Below are 20686 nucleotides of genomic sequence, written 5' to 3' on the forward strand. Positions count from 1 at the left end.
ATATCTTATTAATTCAAATATCTCGAAAAGTTTAAATTAAACATCAAATTATTTCTATATTAAATAATTTTCCATCAAAATATATGATTATTACTGAGTCATTTTTTTTAAAACACTCACATATTAAAAATATTTTATAAAATATCTTTATATAAATGTTTTTGTTTAATTAATATTCAATTATAAAAAAAAAATTATCTTAATTTTTAATTTTTAATAGAAAATATTATTTTCGAATAACAACACAATGTATACAAAAATATCTTACTTTTTTAAAATGTTTAGGATATATCTTATGGTTTAAAATATTCATCTATTTTTTTTTTTTTTTTAACCATCAGCAATATTCATCTATTTTTCTTAGCAAGTTTGTTTTTTTTATGTTTCTCGTAGGACATGTAATATAATATTTCTTTTGTATCAGTTGAACATAAACATGATCTTTTGTGGTAACACATATTAGCAAAATTTACAATTTTTAGAAAATGTATTTTTTTATCAAAAAGAAAATGTATTTTTAAACTAAACACTAATAAATATAAATTAATATAATAAACTGTATATGCTATCGATGAATTTATATTAACAAAATCTAAAAATATTTAATACCAAAAATATTGATATAATCCTTTCATGACATATAAGAGAATAATATTTTATATAATATTAATAAGATAACATAAAATATTTGTGTAGATAATTATCATAATTTTCTTAAAACTATTTATTATCTAATATGAATATTACTAAAATTATTTATTTGAAATCATTGATTAACCTAAGAATTTTTTATAGAATAATAAATAAGATAATATCAAATATATATATAGATAAAATATTTATGAAAACTGTTTTTACTAAAATATTTAGTAAAATTCATGGAGAAGATGACAAGTAAGCAAATTCACTTCTCAAATAATAGTATAGATACAATAAACATGTTTGAACTCGATTTCTACAGGTTTTAGTTTTATAGTAATGTATAGATTCTGATTTCTACAATTTTAGATTTATAATAATGTGTGGATTCTGATTTCTACCGATTTTAGAGCGATAGGTTAAGCGCAAAATGTATATTCGAAATATTTTTAGATTACATTATTTACGTAGATCACGTATTCTAAACATAGCAGATTCAATGAAAAAATGGATTTCATTTTCCACTTCGATAGAACACCAATTCTAATTTCTGTAGAACAGAATCTGAAATTATGATTTAAGCTTTTTTAGAGCTGGAAAAAAATACCACTAAGTTAATATAGTTATTTTATCGGTAGTTACTATTTTTCCAAATTTGTTTTGTTTGTAAAAATATTTATTTGATTTATTTTCAAAAATACTAAAGGGCATTAGAAGCAAAAGTGGTACAAAATATGAACTAACCTAATTTGACATAGTTATCATTTTTTGGCCTAAAAAATAATTTTTCCTTTTAATTATAGTATAGATCAAACATTACAATTAAGAATCTTTTAGAACGTTATATTGACCACCATTCGTGTAATCTACATCCAATATTATCAACATTAGATATAACACTCATAGTTATCATTTTTTGGCCTAAAAAACAATTTTTCCTTTTAATTATAGTATAGATAAAACATTGCAATTAAGAATCTTTTAGAATGTTATACTGACCACCATTCGTGTAAGCTACATCCAATATTATCAACATTAGATATAACACTCATGTACCTGATGTTTATAAGGTCACCTCTAGATGAACTGGATCTCTACTTTACGATAATATCATGTACATCAGCAATATGGTACATTTACACATCCTTGTGAAAACTCAAAAATCTCTTTAGATGGGTATGTATCTTATATATTGGTTTTATTTAAATTGAAAATCTTTTTAACTAAGATATTTTTGAATAGGATTGGTGTTTCTGACTTTAAAACTTATAGTATAAAACATAAATAAACAATTAAATTTTTATAACCTCAAGTATATGCAGTCAACAGATTTAATAATCAAATGTTGTGTGTGCATATTTATTCTTCCACTAATCAATGGCTGTGCAAAACTAATATCAAATTAGTCAACAGTTAGAAACAGGGGCGGATCCAGCCACTCATTTAGTATGGGGCATGCAATGTACAAAATGCTTAGATGAAGGTTATCTGCTTAGATGAAGGTTATCGACATAAATTTTATGTTAACTATTAAAGGAAAAAGAAAATTATGTGTGGGGCACAGGCCACACCCAACGCCTTCCTGCGTCCGCCCCTGGTTAGAAACGAACAGAAACTATTAGTTTTCTATTTATTAGATAACAGTATTTCATCCTTAATTTTGCGTAATCAACTCTTTGTTGAATAATAATTATGAGTAAACAATTCTTAAATATTAAAATTGCTCTATTTCAAATATTTGGGAAAAAAAAAATCATTTTCTTCTTGATTGTCATATACACGTATACATAACAAAAAAGTGAAAAACTGGTTGTTGCTAACCGGGTCTCGTGGTCTGGTGGTATAGGAACCTCGGCTGAGATGTCCGCCATCACGAGTTCGAGCCCCGGCCACAGCGGATTTAACATCCTTTCCGTTGGGGCGCTAGACCCCCTACAGGGGATAGTTGGGAACGTGGCTGCCCAGATACCAGAGTTAAAAAAAAAAAAAAAAAAAAAAAAAAAAAAAAAAAAAAAACTGGTTGTTGCTACCACCTTGTGTAGTACGGCTTTGTCAAAAGAAAAAGGTATAACCGTGCGTCTTTGAAATACAAATAGTTACATTCAAAACTAACGCAAGTTCCCAAATACTTGCATCTAATTAGGACACGCACGAAAAAGTTTATTTTTTTTTTAATGAATAAAAAAACGGAGGCTTTTCTCTCGAACGCACTAGAAGAAACTCTAGTGAAGAAAGAGGTTCCCCCGATGTCCGGTGCCCTTTCCCAGAGTCGGAGGTCTCCCTTTCTCTAATCTCTCATTTTCTTTTTGCTCTACTCGGTGGCGTTCTCTCTTCCTGACGAGATGTTCGGTGGTCTGGACTTTATCGGAGGTCTTTGTTTCGATCTGACCGCAGCGGAGAGGAACAAGGTGGGCTGACGATGGACCTGGAAGACCGGCAAGTCGTGTGAAGGAACGGCTCCGGGTTGAGTCGGCTTTTAGGGTTCGGTGTTTGAGTTCTGTCGATTGTTTTATCTTGGTTCTGACGGCTCTAATCGACGAGGAAATGGCGTGTGGCTCCGGTTTCTGTTTATCTTCTCTTAGATCTGGAAGCCGGACCTGCATGAGCTTGTCACTCATATCTGGAAGGAGTGGGGGTGAGTGAGGTAGCACGTGAAGCAGAACCGGTGCAAAGGTAACTCATTTTCCCTTCTAGACCCAGTATACTTTGGAGTTAGTCTTCGGAAGCTCGCAGGAGTCTCTTGGGAGGATGTGTGTTCGTTTGACCGAGGCTCTTGACTCTTGAGTGGCATTTTTTCAAACTTCCATCGGCTGTAAGGGCTTGTCTATGTCCCGAGCAGAATCTGGGGGTTAAGCAATATATTGTGGACAACGAGCTCCGGTACCGGTGCGTTGGTGTCCTTAAAGAGAAGATGTTTGCTCTGTGTGTGGGGAGATTTGATGGTCTTTTGTTTGGTCAAAGGAAGTCCCTCGGGGCTCATAAGGTCACACATAGGAGCAGCCTATTTGCAGTACCGCAAAGAGTGTTCATTCCAGTAGGGCTGCTCCTTCTCCTCCTCATCAGACCTGCTAGAACGCTGATGAAGCCAAAGCCTCAACCCGTCTTTTCGTCAAGATGCAAGCTCTCGTTTCTGACTCTTGGACAGACCAGATTGGGAATATGCACCCTAGGGGTGTTGACGCGGCAGGTCGTGTATATCACTCTGACCCGTTGATACCTGCCACTATCACTATGGGTCTCAATTGGAATTCTCATGTTACGTATATTCCGTTGGCTTAGGAATATGATTGTACTCTTGTTTTTTTTAGTGGTAGAATTAAGTAGTAGAATTATGAATAAGCTTGTACTCTTGGTATTATCCCCTATTTTGAAAAGATGTAACCTCAATTTTGTATTAATTAAAATAGGTCTCAATGCACTCAATTAGATAGTCAATTACATTCAATTGAAAAATAAGTAGGTCCACATTCGATTTTTATATGTTGTTAGATACATAAGTTGGTCAAACTATATGATATAATGATATGATATGTTATTTTCTTTCCTTAAATCAAACCTACGGAATTACCATAAATGACTAATATATATATGACAATTAATGATTTTAATAATAAAAATTTGATAACAATTTATATCTCCTCCATCATTTTTTGTTTAATTTTATATTATTAAAATAAATTAAACAATCAAATTAGCTATAAAAGTAAAATTTAGATTTTTTCGTATATGTTATATTTTGAATTTTTAAAAACGACAATAAATGACTAAAACTATTAAAATTATTATGTTAAAAATTAATGATCAATGGTTTAACATTTTTATTATAAGAAGATACACATGATTTTAAAACCATATGAGTAAAAAATATCATTTAATAATAAAATAAATATATATATATATATATATATATATATATATATATATATATATATAGATTAAACACTATATACCATAGGATTACATAAATATTTTAATATTAAAAGTTTCAATGAATTTTCAAGAACATTTATAAATTATAAACTTATTAAAGATTTCAGATTGAAAATTTTGTTATCGATGATTTAAATATTTTGTTATAAAATGATATGAATGATCATAGAACCGTATGATTATAAATTCTTATTTAATAAATAACTATATAAAATATACTATTCTTAGAAAAATAGGTTGGTCCATCTTAACTTATATTACACTTTTTATTAAACTAACTATCGAATTGATAAATAACATACCAAAAAATGTTTTGCACTTTCCTTAAATAAAAGCTACGAAATTACCTAATATGATTAACATATATGTGAAAATTAATTATTATGAATAATAAATATTTGATAACAATTTTTATATCTTAGTTCTTTTTTTAATTTTATATTATTAAAAGATATTAAAAAAATCACATTAAATATATAATAAAAACATTTATATTTTTTCTTATATGTTATATTTTGAATTTTTCAAAACGTCTATATATTATTAGAAATTTGAAGATTCTCACTCTAAAAATTTTGTGATCAATAGATTATTTTTTTTGTTATAATAAGTTACAAATGATCATAAAATATAACGCATATGAATTTTTATTTAATAAATATTCAAACTAAATAATATATATATATATATATACTAATGATTTAAAGCAACAAGATTGGCTGATCAATTTAGTTGTCCAGTTGAAATCTTTCAAAAGTATGTGAAAGACTAAAGTCAAAGTAAATATGGATTTAGAAGAGTAGTTATATTTTACTAACCAAAATATCGAAAAAAACCGAACAGAATCGAAACCAACCCGATATCTGGATTGAACACCCCTAATCCAAATGAAGCCAAACTATTGTTACATTCTCCAAAATATAATAAAAATAATAACTTAATTCCGCGCAAGGCGTGGATTTTATCCTAGTTATTTGTATAATAGTAAACATTAAAATGTGTCGTAGTCCAGCAGGTTTTCGCAAACCCATTGTCTTAAGAGGTCGCATGTTTCACTAGTACAATGGGTATTTTGGCCATTTTTCTCCTTTTCCTTAATGAACATGAAAACGATAATGTCCTCATCTTCTTCCTTTGTTATTGTCAAACAGAAACCCTATTTTTTAATCTGGCTTTTTTTTTCTCGCGATTTGGCCATTTTAACTCATTTTTCTTAGCTTTTGCTCATTGTAACAGATTTTGAACTTAACACATAATTTTAAACTTGTAAATCAGGAAGAAGTTAATTTTTATTTGAAATCTGATTTATTGGATTTTGTGCAAAACGCCACGGTTACTTGCTGATTAGGGTTTAGAACGACGAGTAAGCGTTCAAATCCACCGCATTTTAAAACCTTTGTTATACCAAATAATTAAGACTTATTTTTGGTTCACTTATATTCACTAATCAACAAGATTGTGTTATTTCATATTCGATATCTTTTATAAAAGAAACAAAATATTGTCAAATTATATTATATTTTTAAAATAAAAAAATAAATAAAAATAAATAAAAATAGTAGTAATTACAAAAAAAAAATATTTTTAACGTCGTCAGGAAAAAACTAAACCCTAAATCATAATCCTAAAACCTAAACCCTTCGGTAAACTCTAAACTCTTGGAAAAATCCTAAACTCTAAATCAAAAACACTAAACACTAAGGAGTGTGTATTCAATTGAGAGTTTTAGATGATTTGTGTCAAAATGACAAATTCACTGTTATTGAAACATGAATTTTAATAACTCATTTAAAATCCAGTGTTATTGAACTTGACATTTTATAAAGTACTATGAAATCTACGGTTATTGAAAAGATTTTAAGTTGTGGAGTTTTAAAGTTTTCAAGTGATTTTAGAGTGTTTGGGTGAAGTTTCTTAATTAAAAAAAAATTCAAATTCAAATCTCATGGTTTTAGGTGATATTGTAAAGTGGTTTAATAAAAATTATTTTATTCTCTGCAATTCCTTAAAATTATCTAAAAACTCATTAAAAATCAAATCATTTCAAAATTTAGATTGACTACACCCCCCTAAAACACTCAAGGGTTTAGGGTTTAGAGTTTTAGTATTTAGTGTTTTTGATTTAGAATTTATGATTTATCCAAGAGTTTAAGATTTACCCAAGGGTTTAGGGTTTCAGATTTAGGGTTTAGGGATTAGGATTTAGGGTTTAGTGTTTTGTTGACGATTTTAAAAATATTTTTTAAAAAAATATTTTTTCGGTAACTACTATTTTTTTTACCTTTTTATTTTAAAAACATAATATAAATTGATAATATTTTGTTTCCTTTTGTAAAATATATCGAATTTGAAATAATCAAATTCTAGTGGTGGGTGAACCTCTAAGTTCATCTTAGTGGATGAATCCAAGAATAACCCAATAATTAAATACTAGGTGGTTATTACTCGTTAAATAGTGCATGTTACTTAAAAGTGCTTGTTATTCGTTAAAAATATTTATTTTATGTATTTTTATTTCAAGTACTTGCAAGTAATCAAATATTTTATAGATAAATATTTGATTTTGACAAATAACAAGGGGATGGAAGTACTAGTTTTTTTTTCTGAATACTTGATAGAACGAGCACTTGATTCAAACAAGTCAAAATACAAATAATAAATCAAACAACTCGAACGAACTAAACTAAATAGCAAGTACCTGAAAATTAGCAAGTATTAACCATGTACCGAACCCTACCTTAACACATCTAGTTATTTTAAACCAAAGAAAATTAACAATGGACCAATGTATTTCTGTTGGCATATTAGCTTTAACCCGGAAACGGAAATTCCGGTGACATCACCAACACAGAAACCAAGAAAACAATTGTCCTCCCGAGACACTTGCCACGTGTATAGACAGTAAGAAGTGCCACCACCTTTCGACTTTCTATTGTCTAATGACCATAACACCTCCGTAAATTGCTGACAAGAAAAAACACCTCTGTAATCACACTGATTCACTTTTGCAGCGAACAAGTTATGGAAAACGCCGTTTTAAGGGGTTTTTTTAGAGCGTTTTGTTGAACCACTTAACATTAACAACCACCACTTTCCTTCGGATAGTCCCCTAGTTTTTGGAAAAATCTCATGTTAAACCATGAAATTGTAAAAATGTAACGTTTTAAACTTTGGTGCTCAAACATTCACGTTTTATTAACACATTAAACTTTGAAACTAATTTATTTCTTTACCACGTAAAAACGTAACCGTACTTTTCATTCAGTGAAAAAAATGTTTGATGTCTCAGCTTTTTAAAAAAATTAAAATAAGAAAAACTAGTTAAAATAATAAAAATAAATAAAATAATAAAAATTTCAAAATTGAATTCCAAAAGAAAATAAAAAATAGAAATAAATGTAATAAATAAATAAAATAAATCAAAATGAATAAATATATTAAATTATTAATAAATTAAAACAAAATTCAAAATAATTCAGATAAAATAAAAATTCTAAAAAGAAAGCATGTACATAAATTTAACATATGCTAGTGAAAGTTTATGACATATTTGATACTAGATGATAGGCCGTCCCTTGTGCCGACTAATATATATATATACCTAACAAATTTTGGCTTTAATATTTATTTTATACAAATCTCAAATTATTAAATTAGATAAATTTAAAACTAATATTATAAATTATATAGCTTCAATATTCATATTGGTCATCAATGTATTAAATATGTTTTTGTTTCATATTTTTATTTTTGGGACGTTTATTTTGGATTAAAATCTATTTATAGTAATAGTCAAATTAAAAAAAAAATTGAATTTGTAATAAAAACACTTATTGTATTTGTGTATTGAAAAGAACTTTAGTGACACTGAAATCATTATAAACAGTCACAACTTATAAAATATCAAAAATAACAAAAGCAAATAAACATCATATATTATCAACAATATAGATTTTTAAAACGTGAAAAAATCAGAAACAGTAAATTAGAAATAATATCTTTGTATTTTCTTATATTATACTTATTTTATGTTTATTACTTGTCAATTTATTTTATGTTATTTAATATTTTATCCTAGTTCTTGTTGCTTCCATATTTTTGAATATTTTTAGCTAATTTTCTTTTTTTCGTTTATAATTATTTACTATTTTGTTTAAATGTATTATTTTGATTATCTGTGATTTTTTTGTTTGAAAACTAATTTGATGTTTCTCAGTGGTGATCTGTGTTGAATATTTTTGAGTTGGCGACCAATAAAAAACAATTACGACCGCAACAATTACGGTAAACGTTAGCTTTCATCAAAGAGATCCCTTCATTAAATAAATACCTTAAAATATACTATCGGAACCTTCCCGACCCACCTTTTATTCTTAAATTAACGGTGGCCACTAAAGTTTACACGTTTCGGTGGGGATATCGGCTAATTCCTATGTCAACACAGTCGAGCGGTCCCGATCAGTACATAAACACATAAGCTGTGCAAATACATACATGAACACGTAGTTAATTCAAATATCATACACGAACTAACAAAATTCGGTTTTTGCATACATTGACCAATTATCCGTTAGTCAAACGTAACAGAATCTGAACTGTCCGTTATATACCGCTTACTTGGCTTTTTACGTTTTTAAATAATGAATAAATTAATTAAAAAAATTAAAAGAAGGTTAGAGGGGGAGTCGAACCCCAGTTTGAGATATATCCATCACAAGATGAAACCATTGTGCCAGACCGAACCAATTGTTTATAGTCCCAATAGTTTCTTATTTATACCGATATTTCATTCACATATTTTTTTTTCCATGTTTGACTTATCATCCAAATAGTTCCAAAACAAATTCAAATACTTTTTTGTTCTGTTTTTCCTTTTCTTGTGGAAGAAATCATTTTTTATATATTCGAAAAAAATAAAATAAAATAATATATATTATTAAAAAGGGTTACGTACATTGGAGTTGTCTTCTACCTTTATTATCTTTTTGTGAATCTCTATTTTTTAAAGATAATATTTACTTTTAATAATCAACCCGATAAACGAAAATTCAAATGTCAATTACAAGCTTAAATTGAACAAAACAAAACTAATTCAAACATTAGTGATATCAATTCTCTTTTTGAACTAGTTAGTTCTCTTGTTGAAATCTCTAATTTGCTCTTGTTTAAATTATGAGTAAATTTTTTTTCAGTTTCCAGTAATTGTAAGAGAACGTTAGAAATATAAGTGTTTGCATATAAACTCAAATTCAAACAAGAGGAAATTAGAAATTTCAACAAGAGAACGATCTCTCGATCTCTATATCACAAAAATATAGTAAAGGTAGAAACAACTTCAATGTATGTAACCCCTTTTTAATAATATATATTATTATTTTATTTTTTTTGAATATATAAAAAGGTTATTTCTTCCACAAAGAAAAAACAAAAAAAAATATTTGAATATTTTTTTCATTTTGTTTGGATGATTAGTATCTTTTCTGAACAATTTGGATATAAAGTCAACCACAAAAAAAAATATGTGAATGAAATATCGATTAGGTATAAATAGGAAACACTCGGGACTATAAACAATAAGTTTGCTTTGGCACAATGGTTTAGCATGCGATGGTTATTGCTCGGGCCCAGGTTCAATGCCCCCCCCACTAACCATCTTTCAATTTTTTTTTATTAATTTATTCATTATTTAAAAACGTAAAAAGCCACATAAGCGGTATATAACGGACAGCTCAGATTCCGTTACGTTTGACTAACGGATAATTGGTCAATGTATGCAAAAACCGAATTTTGTTAGTTCGTGTATGAGATTTGAATTAACTACGTGTTCATGTATGTATTTGCACAGCTTATGTGTTTATGTACTGATCGGGACCGTTGGACTGTGTTGATGTATGAATTAGCCGTTTTCCCCGTTTCGGAGTATGAAATGAAACTATATAATACTTTCCTAACAAATTTTCCGGTTTTCCAACTTTCTTCCTATCTATTGGTCCTCTTTTTTAGTGTTTTAGCATCTTCAGCTTCTCTCTCCTCTACGCAGCGGAAAACCTATTTCCTCCGGCCTCTGACCGTTTTCCATTCCGGCGAATAGATTTTGTTTCTCGTAGAGAATAGCTTCCTTCTGTTTCGATAGTGTATGTGGTGGTGATTGTACTATTTGCTTTGCTTGGCTCGGCTACACGCGGCGACTCGGATCCCCGCGTTTGACTCGGTCCCTGGCTCGTTACGCGGCGCTTTCGTAGAATGTGGCTCGCCGTGTTTGCATGCCAGGCTTTGTATTGAATCCGCGGTTCGAGATCGTGATCTAGGGTTACCTCTCTGTTCGTTTTGTTCTTTGCTTGTTGCAGTTGGTTTCTTAATCCGCCGAGGGGGGAAACGGTGGCTTACGGCGACGGGTTACGGAATGCTATGGTGAGCTTCTAAATCAATTCTCTCCGTCGTGAATATTTTTCTATCCATCTGTTTTTCCTTGAATTTCTCGTGAATTTCGCTGTTAGATGAGATCTCTGACATTGCTCGAATTTCATCGAGGTTAGGTTTTACATTTTTTTTAATTTGAATTGGTTTCGTCTATTTTATCTCTGCTTCGTGATTTCATCTTCATTGGATGATCATCTCCTACACGTTTCGTTCCATTTAAATCCACGTGTGAGCTTGTGATTTGAGTAGCTCTGTGGTCTGTTGAAATGGCGGCGAATCTCTCTCTATAGGTCAAACATTTGTGTGTTGTAGAGGAAGCTGTCGATGGTTTACGACTCGCTTTCTTCGAAGGTGTTGAATTTTGAACTGGTCAGGTTCTTTGGTCAAAGAGATAAGGCGTTATGTGGGAGCGAAAGCGCTTAATATGACTTTTAAAAGTTCTCAAGTGTTGACCGTTTCTACTTAGCTTTTGTGGAGTTAAATATTTTGCATCTATTGTGGGTTTAGTGTGAATAGTGGACTCTCATTATATGCATGTTGAACTTTTGATGTTGTATCTCGAGGAAAGCTTTTTGACACCCGGTTTTTGCCAGGCCGAAAGGAGGAGTTGCTTGTCGAAAGAGGTTAAAGATGGGTTAGAATATCTGAAACGTAAACGGTTTCAGGAAATGAGATCAGGCTCTGTCAATGAAATAGTAGGCTTCAGCACAATGGCTAGAAGTGGAGGTGATGCTTTGAGACCATCTTCAGCGTCAAGTGGAATCGGATTACGAGTAACTTCTACTGCCACAGCACCTCCATCTACTGCTAAGGGTGGCTTGATGAAGGAAAAAGTGGAAAAGTTTGATGCAAATGATCTGAAATGGACCGAGAGGCTTCCAGAGTGTCCTGTTTACAGACCAACAAAAGACGAATTTGAGGATCCTTTGACTTATTTGCAGAAGATCTTCCCAGAAGCTTCAAAATATGGTAAAAACTAAAATCTCAATAGGCAAGAATTATGGCTGCTCATTAATATATTGGCTGCATCTGTTAGTTGAACCCATTGCTTGGTGTTCTCTTTAATATTAGCAAATGTATTAAATGGACAGAACATGTGCTAATGTGTAGTAGGCAATATAGTAGTCTGACCCCTTCATGGCAGCTTTATTGTAATCACTCCAATTGCTTATGCTGCCTCTGTCTTTTTCAGGTATTTGTAAGATCATATCACCTTTGACAGCAACAGTTCCTGCAGGCGCTGTGTTGATGAAAGAGAAATCCAACTTTGAGTTCACTACCAGAGTACAACCCCTTCGACTTGCTGAGTGGGATTCTGATGATAAAGTTACATTCTTCATGAGTGGGAGGTTATTATTCAACCCTGAATTATTATCTCTACACCTTCACCTTATATTTTGTATCTGACTATTTGTAAACTTCTCAGGAATTATACATTTCGCGAATATGAGAAAATGGCGAACAAGGTATTTGCACGTAGATATTGCAGTGGTGGCTCTTTGCCCGACTCATTCTTGGAGAAAGAGTTCTGGAAGGAAATTGCTTGTGGCAAGACTGAAACAGTTGAGTATGCGTGTGATGTAGATGGTAGCGCATTTTCATCTGCACCAGGTGACCCGCTAGGAAGCAGCAAATGGAACTTGAATGTATTTATTTACTTCAACTTTAGCTTCTCTATTGTTTTGTGTCTGGTTAAGCATTAAGGGAAACATTAGCTCGGTTGTACCTATTTGATAGTTATATGTCTTTTCTTTCTCTGCTTACAGAAAGTTTCAAGGCTTCCGAAGTCTACCCTGCGCCTTCTTGAAACATCCATTCCGGTATATTACAAGTCGTACAGTTATATTGTGGTCACATAATAAGTTTCGGTTTATCGTCTTTTTACTTGGATTTACTTGTTTCAGGGAATCACTGAACCGATGCTTTACATCGGAATGCTGTTTAGTATGTTTGCCTGGCATGTTGAAGACCATTACTTGTACAGGTAACAACAGTTAAAATAAAGTTTAGCTCAAGTATATAGGCTACTAAGGACGGCCATCTAAGTATCTTAATCTGGCTTTTCGTACCTTTTTACTTAAAACAGCATCAATTATCAGCATTGTGGAGCATCAAAAACTTGGTATGGGATTCCAGGTTCTGCAGCTCTAAAATTTGAAAAGGTGGTTAGAGAGGAGGTGTACAGTGATGATATTCTGTCGGCTGATGGAGAGGATGGAGCCTTTGATGTGCTTCTAGGGAAGACAACTATTTTCCCACCAAAGATTCTGTTGGATCATGGTGTGCCTGTATACAAGGCTGTCCAAAACCCTGGAGAGTTCATCGTCACATTCCCCAGGGCTTATCATGCTGGGTTCAGCCATGGTAAAACATTTTGTTCTGAAACTACAATACAGTTTTATAGGTCTGAGAATTGATACCGCAGACACAGACAACTGATATTGTGATTTTTGTAGGTTTTAATTGTGGTGAGGCAGTGAACTTTGCGATGGGTGATTGGTTTCCGTTTGGAGCAATTGCTAGTTGCCGTTATGCTCATCTTAACAGATTGCCACTGCTTCCTCATGAAGAATTGATTTGTAAGGAAGCAGTGCTTTTAAACTCAAGTTCTAAACCCGAGAATCTGGATATTACACCTACGGAATTGTCAGGACAACGAAGCATCAAGACTGCGTTTGTGCACCTGATTCGTTTTCTTCATGTGGCTCGATGGTCTCTAGTGAAGTCAGGATTGTGCACCGGCCTTGTTTCGAATACATATGGAACCATCGTTTGCAGTTTGTGTAAACGTGATTGCTATTTGGCGTTTATTAACTGCCATTGCTACTCACACCCCGTATGTCTCCGTCATGGTAAAAGCTTTTTTTTCTCTGTTATCTCCGTGAACACGTAAAAACTTCGCTATTGTTTTTTTTAATTGACGGTGTTATTGTATCATTGTGTAGATGTTAAAAAGCTTGACCTTCCATGCGGAACAACACGTACTCTTTTCTTGAGGGATAACATTGAAGACCTGGAAACTGCTGCAAAGAAGTTCGAGAAAGAAGATGGAGTTTCAGATATGATCGCAACTGGTGAAGAGTTATACACATATCCATCGTCAATCACACTTCCAGCTGCAGAAGTCGACGGATACTCACCGTATTCCACTATATACTTTGACTTCAATACCGATGTAGAGATGTTGCAACCTGGAAATCCTGTCATGAGCTGCGAAGCAAATGCTTCATGTATCTCCTCAGTGGCTGATGATTATGAATGCTCTACAAGTGCTGTACACGTAAGTTTCTGACAAAGAGTTCACAACAAACTCACAGTTTAACAGTCTCTTTATTTCTTTCTAATATTCGATTCTCTGTATTCTTCTAAAAGCAGGTAAACAGACGAGCTAACTGTAGTAGCAGTAGTGAGTCTAAGCACTCAGAGGAAGTAGCAAGCAGCATCAGTAACAAGAAAACTCGGTTCTTCTCTGCGGTACAAGATGCACAACTAGTTGCGGATCAGGAAAGTGACGGTTCTGATTCCGAGGGTTTCAGAGTCAAACGGCGTTCTTCACTGAAATTGGAGAACAGAACAGTTGTTCTGGATACAAGAGACTCTGACCATCATCCGGTACAGAATTTCACATCATGTTTAGTATTACTTTTGACAGTCATCGTAAATTGTACAACTCTTGAGATTCTTTTTCGCGTATTTGTATATGAGAATAGGAACATAAAAGATTGAAGAAATGGCACAAGTACCACGAAAGAAGATGTAGTAGTAGCAGTAGTATTAGCAGACAAGGAGAAGAACTGTTAGGAACTTCAAGCAGAAAAAAAACTCATGACCAGCAGCAAAGTTACGTGAGGATGAAGAATGAAAATCATTTTGTTGGTGGGTTTAAACGTCTGAAAGTGAAAGGGTTAATAAGACCGTAACGTGACAGTTCAATACCTCCGCCTAACTACATTTTTTATAAAAGCTGATCTCTAACAATACAGGGAAAAAAAGGATTAGAAAAGCAAAATATTCAGTATCTGATTTTCTTAGTATTTTTTTGCTATTATGGGAGAAGAAGCAACAGAACAAAAAGGAAATCATTAACCAAGCCGACACTGTTGGTTTCTTTTATAGGATTTTACCAAATCGTTGATTCTTTGTCTACATCTGTACACCTTTAAAACTCTCTTGTTCGTTCTGCTGTACATCTATTTTTCTTGTTGGTTTTTTTTTTTTCCCAAATTTAAATACATTCTTAATCGAAATATCAATATCCTTATAATCGAAATATCAATATCCTTACAAAAGCTGGCGGCAAAACAAAATAGCCCCAGAACCAAAAACCCATTGGAAACGGCAACTAGAACCCACACTAGGGGTGACTTAAACCCACATTGGAATTACTTAAAAAAAACATACATCTACACCGACATAGAACCAAATAAACGGTTACCATCTACGCAGGAGAAGAACAGAAAACTTAATAGACTTTAAAGCTGAGGGAAAGCCAATGATCGAGAATTACCGCTGCTACCCATAGACCGCCACTCGATAACCTCCACTTCTACATCCAAACCACACTTATCGCTGCTGCCTCGCATGCCAATCGATAAGACCAAGAACCAGAGACTTCATAACTCGACAAGGGGAACCGCTGCTCAGTCCACACACCTTGTTGGTTATTACTGTCAACAAAAAGGTTTTTCTTTTATTTCCCAAATTTTGTTACGTCTCATCTCTTAGGAAACGCAAAGATTCAATTTATTTTCCCAGAGACGGCAATCCAAAGCTTCTAACCATATCCGGATGATGATGCGATATTTTCTTAAGTTTTAAAACAAATTCTTGAGATGCAGATTTCGACTATTCGTTTGATACACATAATATACTGACATACAACTGATAGTTGTTAACTAACGTAGAAGCTAACAATTATGACAACTTGTTTTCGCTAATATCATCGAGCCTACCATATAAAACTTATTTAATTTCACAATTGTAAGGAAATAAAATAAACAATTTGGGTTTGAGTTGAGAAAAGGAAATAACAACTATTGGGCCTTTAACAAAAGGCCCAATTCATTTGCCCACACCTGTAATAGCTTTTGTTGAGCGAATCATAATGTGCTTTGGGGTTTAACGAGGGTTACCGGTCTCCTCCACCATTTCCTTTGAAGAAGACGAAGGAGACGAAGCTTCTTCTTCTTCTTCCATCAATCCTCCGATTAATTCATCTCTGTAAGAACTTCTCGCTTAATCTCCCTCTGAATCTCTGATTCCTCCTCAATCATCCTAACATCATATAGTCACATAAATTTCCCAGCACACACAAAAAAAAATGCGTCGAAGCTTCTCTATCATAGGCCCTACCAAATGGCTCAAACACTCCTCTCCTTACAGCAACACAGTCTTCTCCTTCTCCTTCACCAATCCCAAACCCAACATCTCTCCACCAACTCTCCTCCGCTCCCTCTCCTACTTCTCCCCTCACCAACGCCAACAACCCCCAGATCCCGACGACCCAACCAACCTCCTCAAAGAAGACGGAGTCTCCCTCTGCTCCCACATGTGGCTCGAAAACTTCAAAAACCCTCTCAAAACCTCCACCAACCTCACCTCCTACCTCCGCCGCTTCGAGCTCTGGGTCCTCGCCTACCAGAAAGTCTCCTGCGACGAGCTCGGCGCCTACGTCCCACGCAGCTCCATCCAGCGATCCGCTCTTGAGAATCTCCTAGCCCTCAGAAACTCCGTCCTCGACGACCGGTTCAAATGGGGAGCTCGCCTCGACTTCTACATCAAATCCCCTCGTGACAAGACCGACTACGAGTCTCTATCCAAGCGCAAGATCAAAGCCATCTTAACCACCACGCAGCCTACTCCCTTCCAGGACAGGATAGTTCAAGAAGTGCTGCTGATGATTCTTGAACCGGTTTACGAGTCCCGGTTCTCTCAGAAGTCCTTCGCGTTTCGCCCCGGGAGGACGGCGCATACTGTTTTGAGAGTGATTCGTAGGAACTTTGCTGGCTACTTGTGGTATGTGAAAGGGGACTTGAGCGTGGTTTTGGATGGGATGAAAGTTGGGTTTGTGGTTAGTTCTCTGATGAGAGACGTTAGAGATAAGAAAGTCATCGACTTGATTAAATCCGCGTTGGTTACTCCCGTTGTAACAACGAGTAAGGTGGAAGGAGAGGAGAAGAAGAAGACGAAGAAGAGAAAGTATCAGAAGAAACGCGTCTTGGCTGATGATGAGCCTAAGCCTGACCCTTACTGGTTAGAGACTTTCTTCGGTTTCGCTCCCGAAGAAGCTAACAAGTCTCCTCAGTGGGGACATTGTGGGATACTGAGTCCTCTTCTTGTTAACGTATGTCTCGACGAGCTTGACCGTTACATGGAGGCAAAAGTTAAAGACTTTTACCGTCCTTCGAAAAGCGACGTTATATGGAACAGCCCCGAAGGAGAAGGTAATGATCAAGGGAACACTTCGTGGCCTGAGTTCGTTCCCACGAGCGGTCCTGACAAGACGAGGAAAATGGATTACGTTAGGTACGGTGGTCATATCCTGATAGGAGTCCGTGGACCGCGAGCTGATGCCGCGACGTTGAGGAAAGAGCTGATTGAGTTTGTTGATCAGAAGTATATGCTTAGGCTGGATAATGAGAATCTCCCTATAGAGCATATAACCAAAGGTATCATGTTTCTTGATCATGTTCTGTGTCGTCGTGTCGTGTATCCGACTTTGAGGTATACCGCGACGGGTGGGAAGATCATAAGCGAGAAAGGTGTCGGGACGCTTTTGTCAGTTACAGCGAGTTTGAAGCAGTGTATCAAACAGTTTAGGAAGCTGAACTTTATAAAAGGAGACCGTGATCCTGATCCTCAGCCTTGTTTCAGAATGTTCCACGCTACTCAAGCTCATACCAACGCGCAGATGAATAAGTTTCTGACTACAGTTGCTGAGTGGTACCGGTTTGCTGATAACCGGAAGAAGATTGTGAATTTTTGCTCTTATATCGTCCGTGGCTCGCTCGCTAAGCTTTATGCTGCAAAGTATAAGCTTAGGTCACGAGCCAAAGTGTATAAAGGAGCTTCTAGGAATCTGAGCCGTCCATTGAAGGAGAAGAAAGGTTTGTCTCCGGAGTATAACAATCTGTTGAGAATGGGACTTGCTGAGTCTATTGATGGGCTTGTTTACACGAGAATGTCTCTTGTTCCTGAGACTGATTACTCGCCTTTTCCGGCTAACTGGAGGCCGGAGCACGAGAAGTTTCTGATGGAGTACTTAACGCTCGATGAGCCGAAGACTTTGGAGGAGCAGAAGAGGTTTATCAGAGAGAATGGGCTAGTTTCTCCTCAGGACTACACGTCGATGTTGGTGTGGAACTATAAGAGAAATGCTATTCCCATGGATCAGGTTTCGATTCTTAAGGATCAACCTTTCTTGTTGGGGTCATCAAGTAACTACAACCGTGACATTGATGATGATGATGAAGAGAAGAGTAAAGAAGAAGATGATGAAGATAACGACGATGGGCTTCACATTGCACGCATGTAAGAAAACAGAAACTATTGCGTTATACTCTTCTATGAAACTTGTACGGCTTGGTAGGTCTCTGAACCGGTTTGTTTTCGGTTTATGAAATAGTATCATTTGCTTTGGTTAGATTTGGCTTAGGTATCAATTTTGGATTTGATCAAAAGATTTTGAAAGATAAAGGTTTTCTTTCTTTCGGTTTGGATTTGCTTGACCGGATTGTACAAACTTAAGTACCGGGGTAATGTATCTAAACCGGAAAATGTAGTGTATAAGCACCAAATTTATCAATAGCTAGAAACATTTCGGTTTAACTAAAGCTTTTGTGGTCTGTAATGTATGCAGATAACTCATTGGCTATAGAGGCTACGAGCATTGCTTCTACAGTGATTACTCTATAAGGTACATTGTCAAGGTTATTATATGGTAAAACTACACCTTTAGTATATTCATTTCAACATTTTTGTAAAATCTAAAGGAATAAGAATCATCTGAGTCAAAAACTCGTTATCTCTTGTAAACGGAGATATCCGAGGCGGGTCTCTTGTTTCGAATCTAGTTTCGCAAAATCTCGTCGCATTCAGTGCAGAACTCATAACGAAGATTGCTGTTTTGTAATCACGCACTCTAACGCTTGTCACAGCTTCCTTCAAGGTCACAGCATTGTCTTTGTAAATCATGGCGCAGTCTTTGATTACCATTCCGAGAACACTGTTTTTCCCGTAGTCCTTCTCCTCGAGAATCTTGTCAGCCTTTGCTTCCAAGCTCCTCGACCTCTTCCCAGCGTTTTTCATCGAGGCCGTGGCTAATTCGCCCAGACTTTGTGCGGTTTTGCTCCGTTGGTGCCCTTCTAGAGACTTGATGCAGAAATCGAGTCTGAGTTTCGGGTCTCTAGCTGCAGCTTTCTTGCAACAAGTTTGAATGAGAGATTGTGTGTTTGCTGTGAAAATGTTTATGAGGAGAAAGAACATAATAGCAAGGTTAATCAAGAATTTCATTTTTCTTTTTCTTTATGAGAGAAGCAGAGGAGATTGTAATGAGAAGAATCGATTGTTGGAGAAAGTTAATTACTGAAACTTAAAAAAAATGATATGGTTGATGTTTCCGTGAAATGTGATTGGTAAGTAACACAGTGGCCTTTTTTGTAGAGTGCTCATGTCACGCTTTACCACTCCGCTTACGTCGTTTGCCTATTATCACTCTTTTACTGTGTACTCCGTTGTTTCTTGCCTTTTATGTTTGAACTTAAAATAAATAGTAGATAAATGTTGATTAAATATTTGAATTAGTATCTTCTTATATAAAGCTCTGTGTATTGTTATAATAATTTCTGTGAAGTAATTGAGAAGCTACATTTTACAAGATGGACTTTCTGTCTTGACTGTAATAACAAGACCTATTCACAGGACTCGGATGAACTGCGCCTCACTATTAAATAATTTTATAGCTTTTTCTTATTATTTTTACATCTTCGGTATTCAGTACATAATAATATGATAATAGCAACCTTAATTGTATTTTACCAGGAAAATCACAATTATATTATGATATTTTTTAATAATACAATTAATTGTGAAATAGAAAAAAAGAATAAAATTATCTTTACTTTTGAGATCAGAATGTTCTCTTTATTTTGAGAAGGTTACATAAAAAGACACATTTCGTCTTTTCTTTGCAGCAAAAGACACATTATGGTTTTAGCACACTTTACTTGTACGGTTTGGTAGATTTGAGACCAAAATACCCATGTCTTATTTTTAGAAGGAAGCAACGATTAAACTAGTTATTTCCTTTTATGTTAATAAATTAAACGGTGTGTTTTGCTAGGATATGGTGGTTACAAAGTCGTGGATAGAAAATAATGGTTAGGCGTGTATGTTAGGACGCATTTTTATTGTTGTGGACGTGATTGTTGTGGTTAGGGTACAAAAGATACAAAGTTTCTAGCACATATAGTATGAATGTGATACAATGAATATGCCAAATAACTTAACTTGATAAGCATACATAATGTTTGATAATATAAAAGACATAGAAACCGCATATATTACAAAAGCATACATAATGTTTGGGAAGGGGATGTATGGACAGACGTGATGTTTCCAAGTCAGTAACCACGAACTTCACATCCATAACCACACAACCTCATTTACAGTATCTATCGTCACCACAGTCTCCACCTCC

The 20686-nt window shown here is 34.3% G+C and overlaps 3 protein-coding genes across 7 annotated transcripts; 2 read left to right on the forward strand and 1 right to left on the reverse strand.

The window, feature by feature from the left end:
- Positions 1 to 10386: 10386 nt before the first annotated feature.
- On the forward strand, positions 10387 to 15197 carry LOC106416508 (lysine-specific demethylase JMJ706). Its single transcript, XM_048762412.1, has 11 exons — positions 10387 to 10980; positions 11583 to 11958; positions 12182 to 12338; positions 12416 to 12635; positions 12756 to 12809; positions 12894 to 12973; positions 13076 to 13353; positions 13446 to 13841; positions 13935 to 14269; positions 14365 to 14601; positions 14700 to 15197. The coding sequence occupies exons 1-11, from the start codon at positions 10978 to 10980 to the stop codon at positions 14907 to 14909; spliced, it is 2346 nt and encodes a 781-aa protein (XP_048618369.1). The 5' UTR covers positions 10387 to 10977; the 3' UTR covers positions 14910 to 15197.
- Positions 15198 to 16069: 872 nt separating this feature from the next.
- LOC106401997 (nuclear intron maturase 2, mitochondrial) lies at positions 16070 to 19614 on the forward strand. Of its 5 annotated transcripts, XR_007326021.1 has the most exons (4): positions 16070 to 16209; positions 16295 to 18519; positions 18848 to 18904; positions 19146 to 19614. XR_007326021.1 is itself a non-coding variant. In XM_022706167.2 (3 exons), the coding sequence occupies exons 2-3, from the start codon at positions 16310 to 16312 to the stop codon at positions 18849 to 18851; spliced, it is 2214 nt and encodes a 737-aa protein (XP_022561888.1). In that variant the 5' UTR covers positions 16070 to 16209; positions 16295 to 16309; the 3' UTR covers positions 18852 to 19614. The 5 variants fall into 5 exon arrangements, 2 of the variants coding, with proteins under 2 accessions (XP_022561888.1, XP_022561890.1); XM_022706167.2 differs by having other exon boundaries at positions 18848 to 19614; XR_007326022.1 differs by having other exon boundaries at positions 16084 to 18519; positions 18981 to 19614.
- LOC106401998 (pectinesterase inhibitor 12-like) lies at positions 18952 to 19500 on the reverse strand. Its single transcript, XM_013842629.2, has one exon. The coding sequence runs from the start codon at positions 19498 to 19500 to the stop codon at positions 18952 to 18954; it is 549 nt and encodes a 182-aa protein (XP_013698083.2).
- Positions 19615 to 20686: the final 1072 nt, after the last annotated feature.

This window comes from Brassica napus, chromosome C7 (assembly GCF_020379485.1).
Source record: "Brassica napus cultivar Da-Ae chromosome C7, Da-Ae, whole genome shotgun sequence".
Lineage (NCBI taxonomy): Eukaryota > Viridiplantae > Streptophyta > Magnoliopsida > Brassicales > Brassicaceae > Brassica > Brassica napus.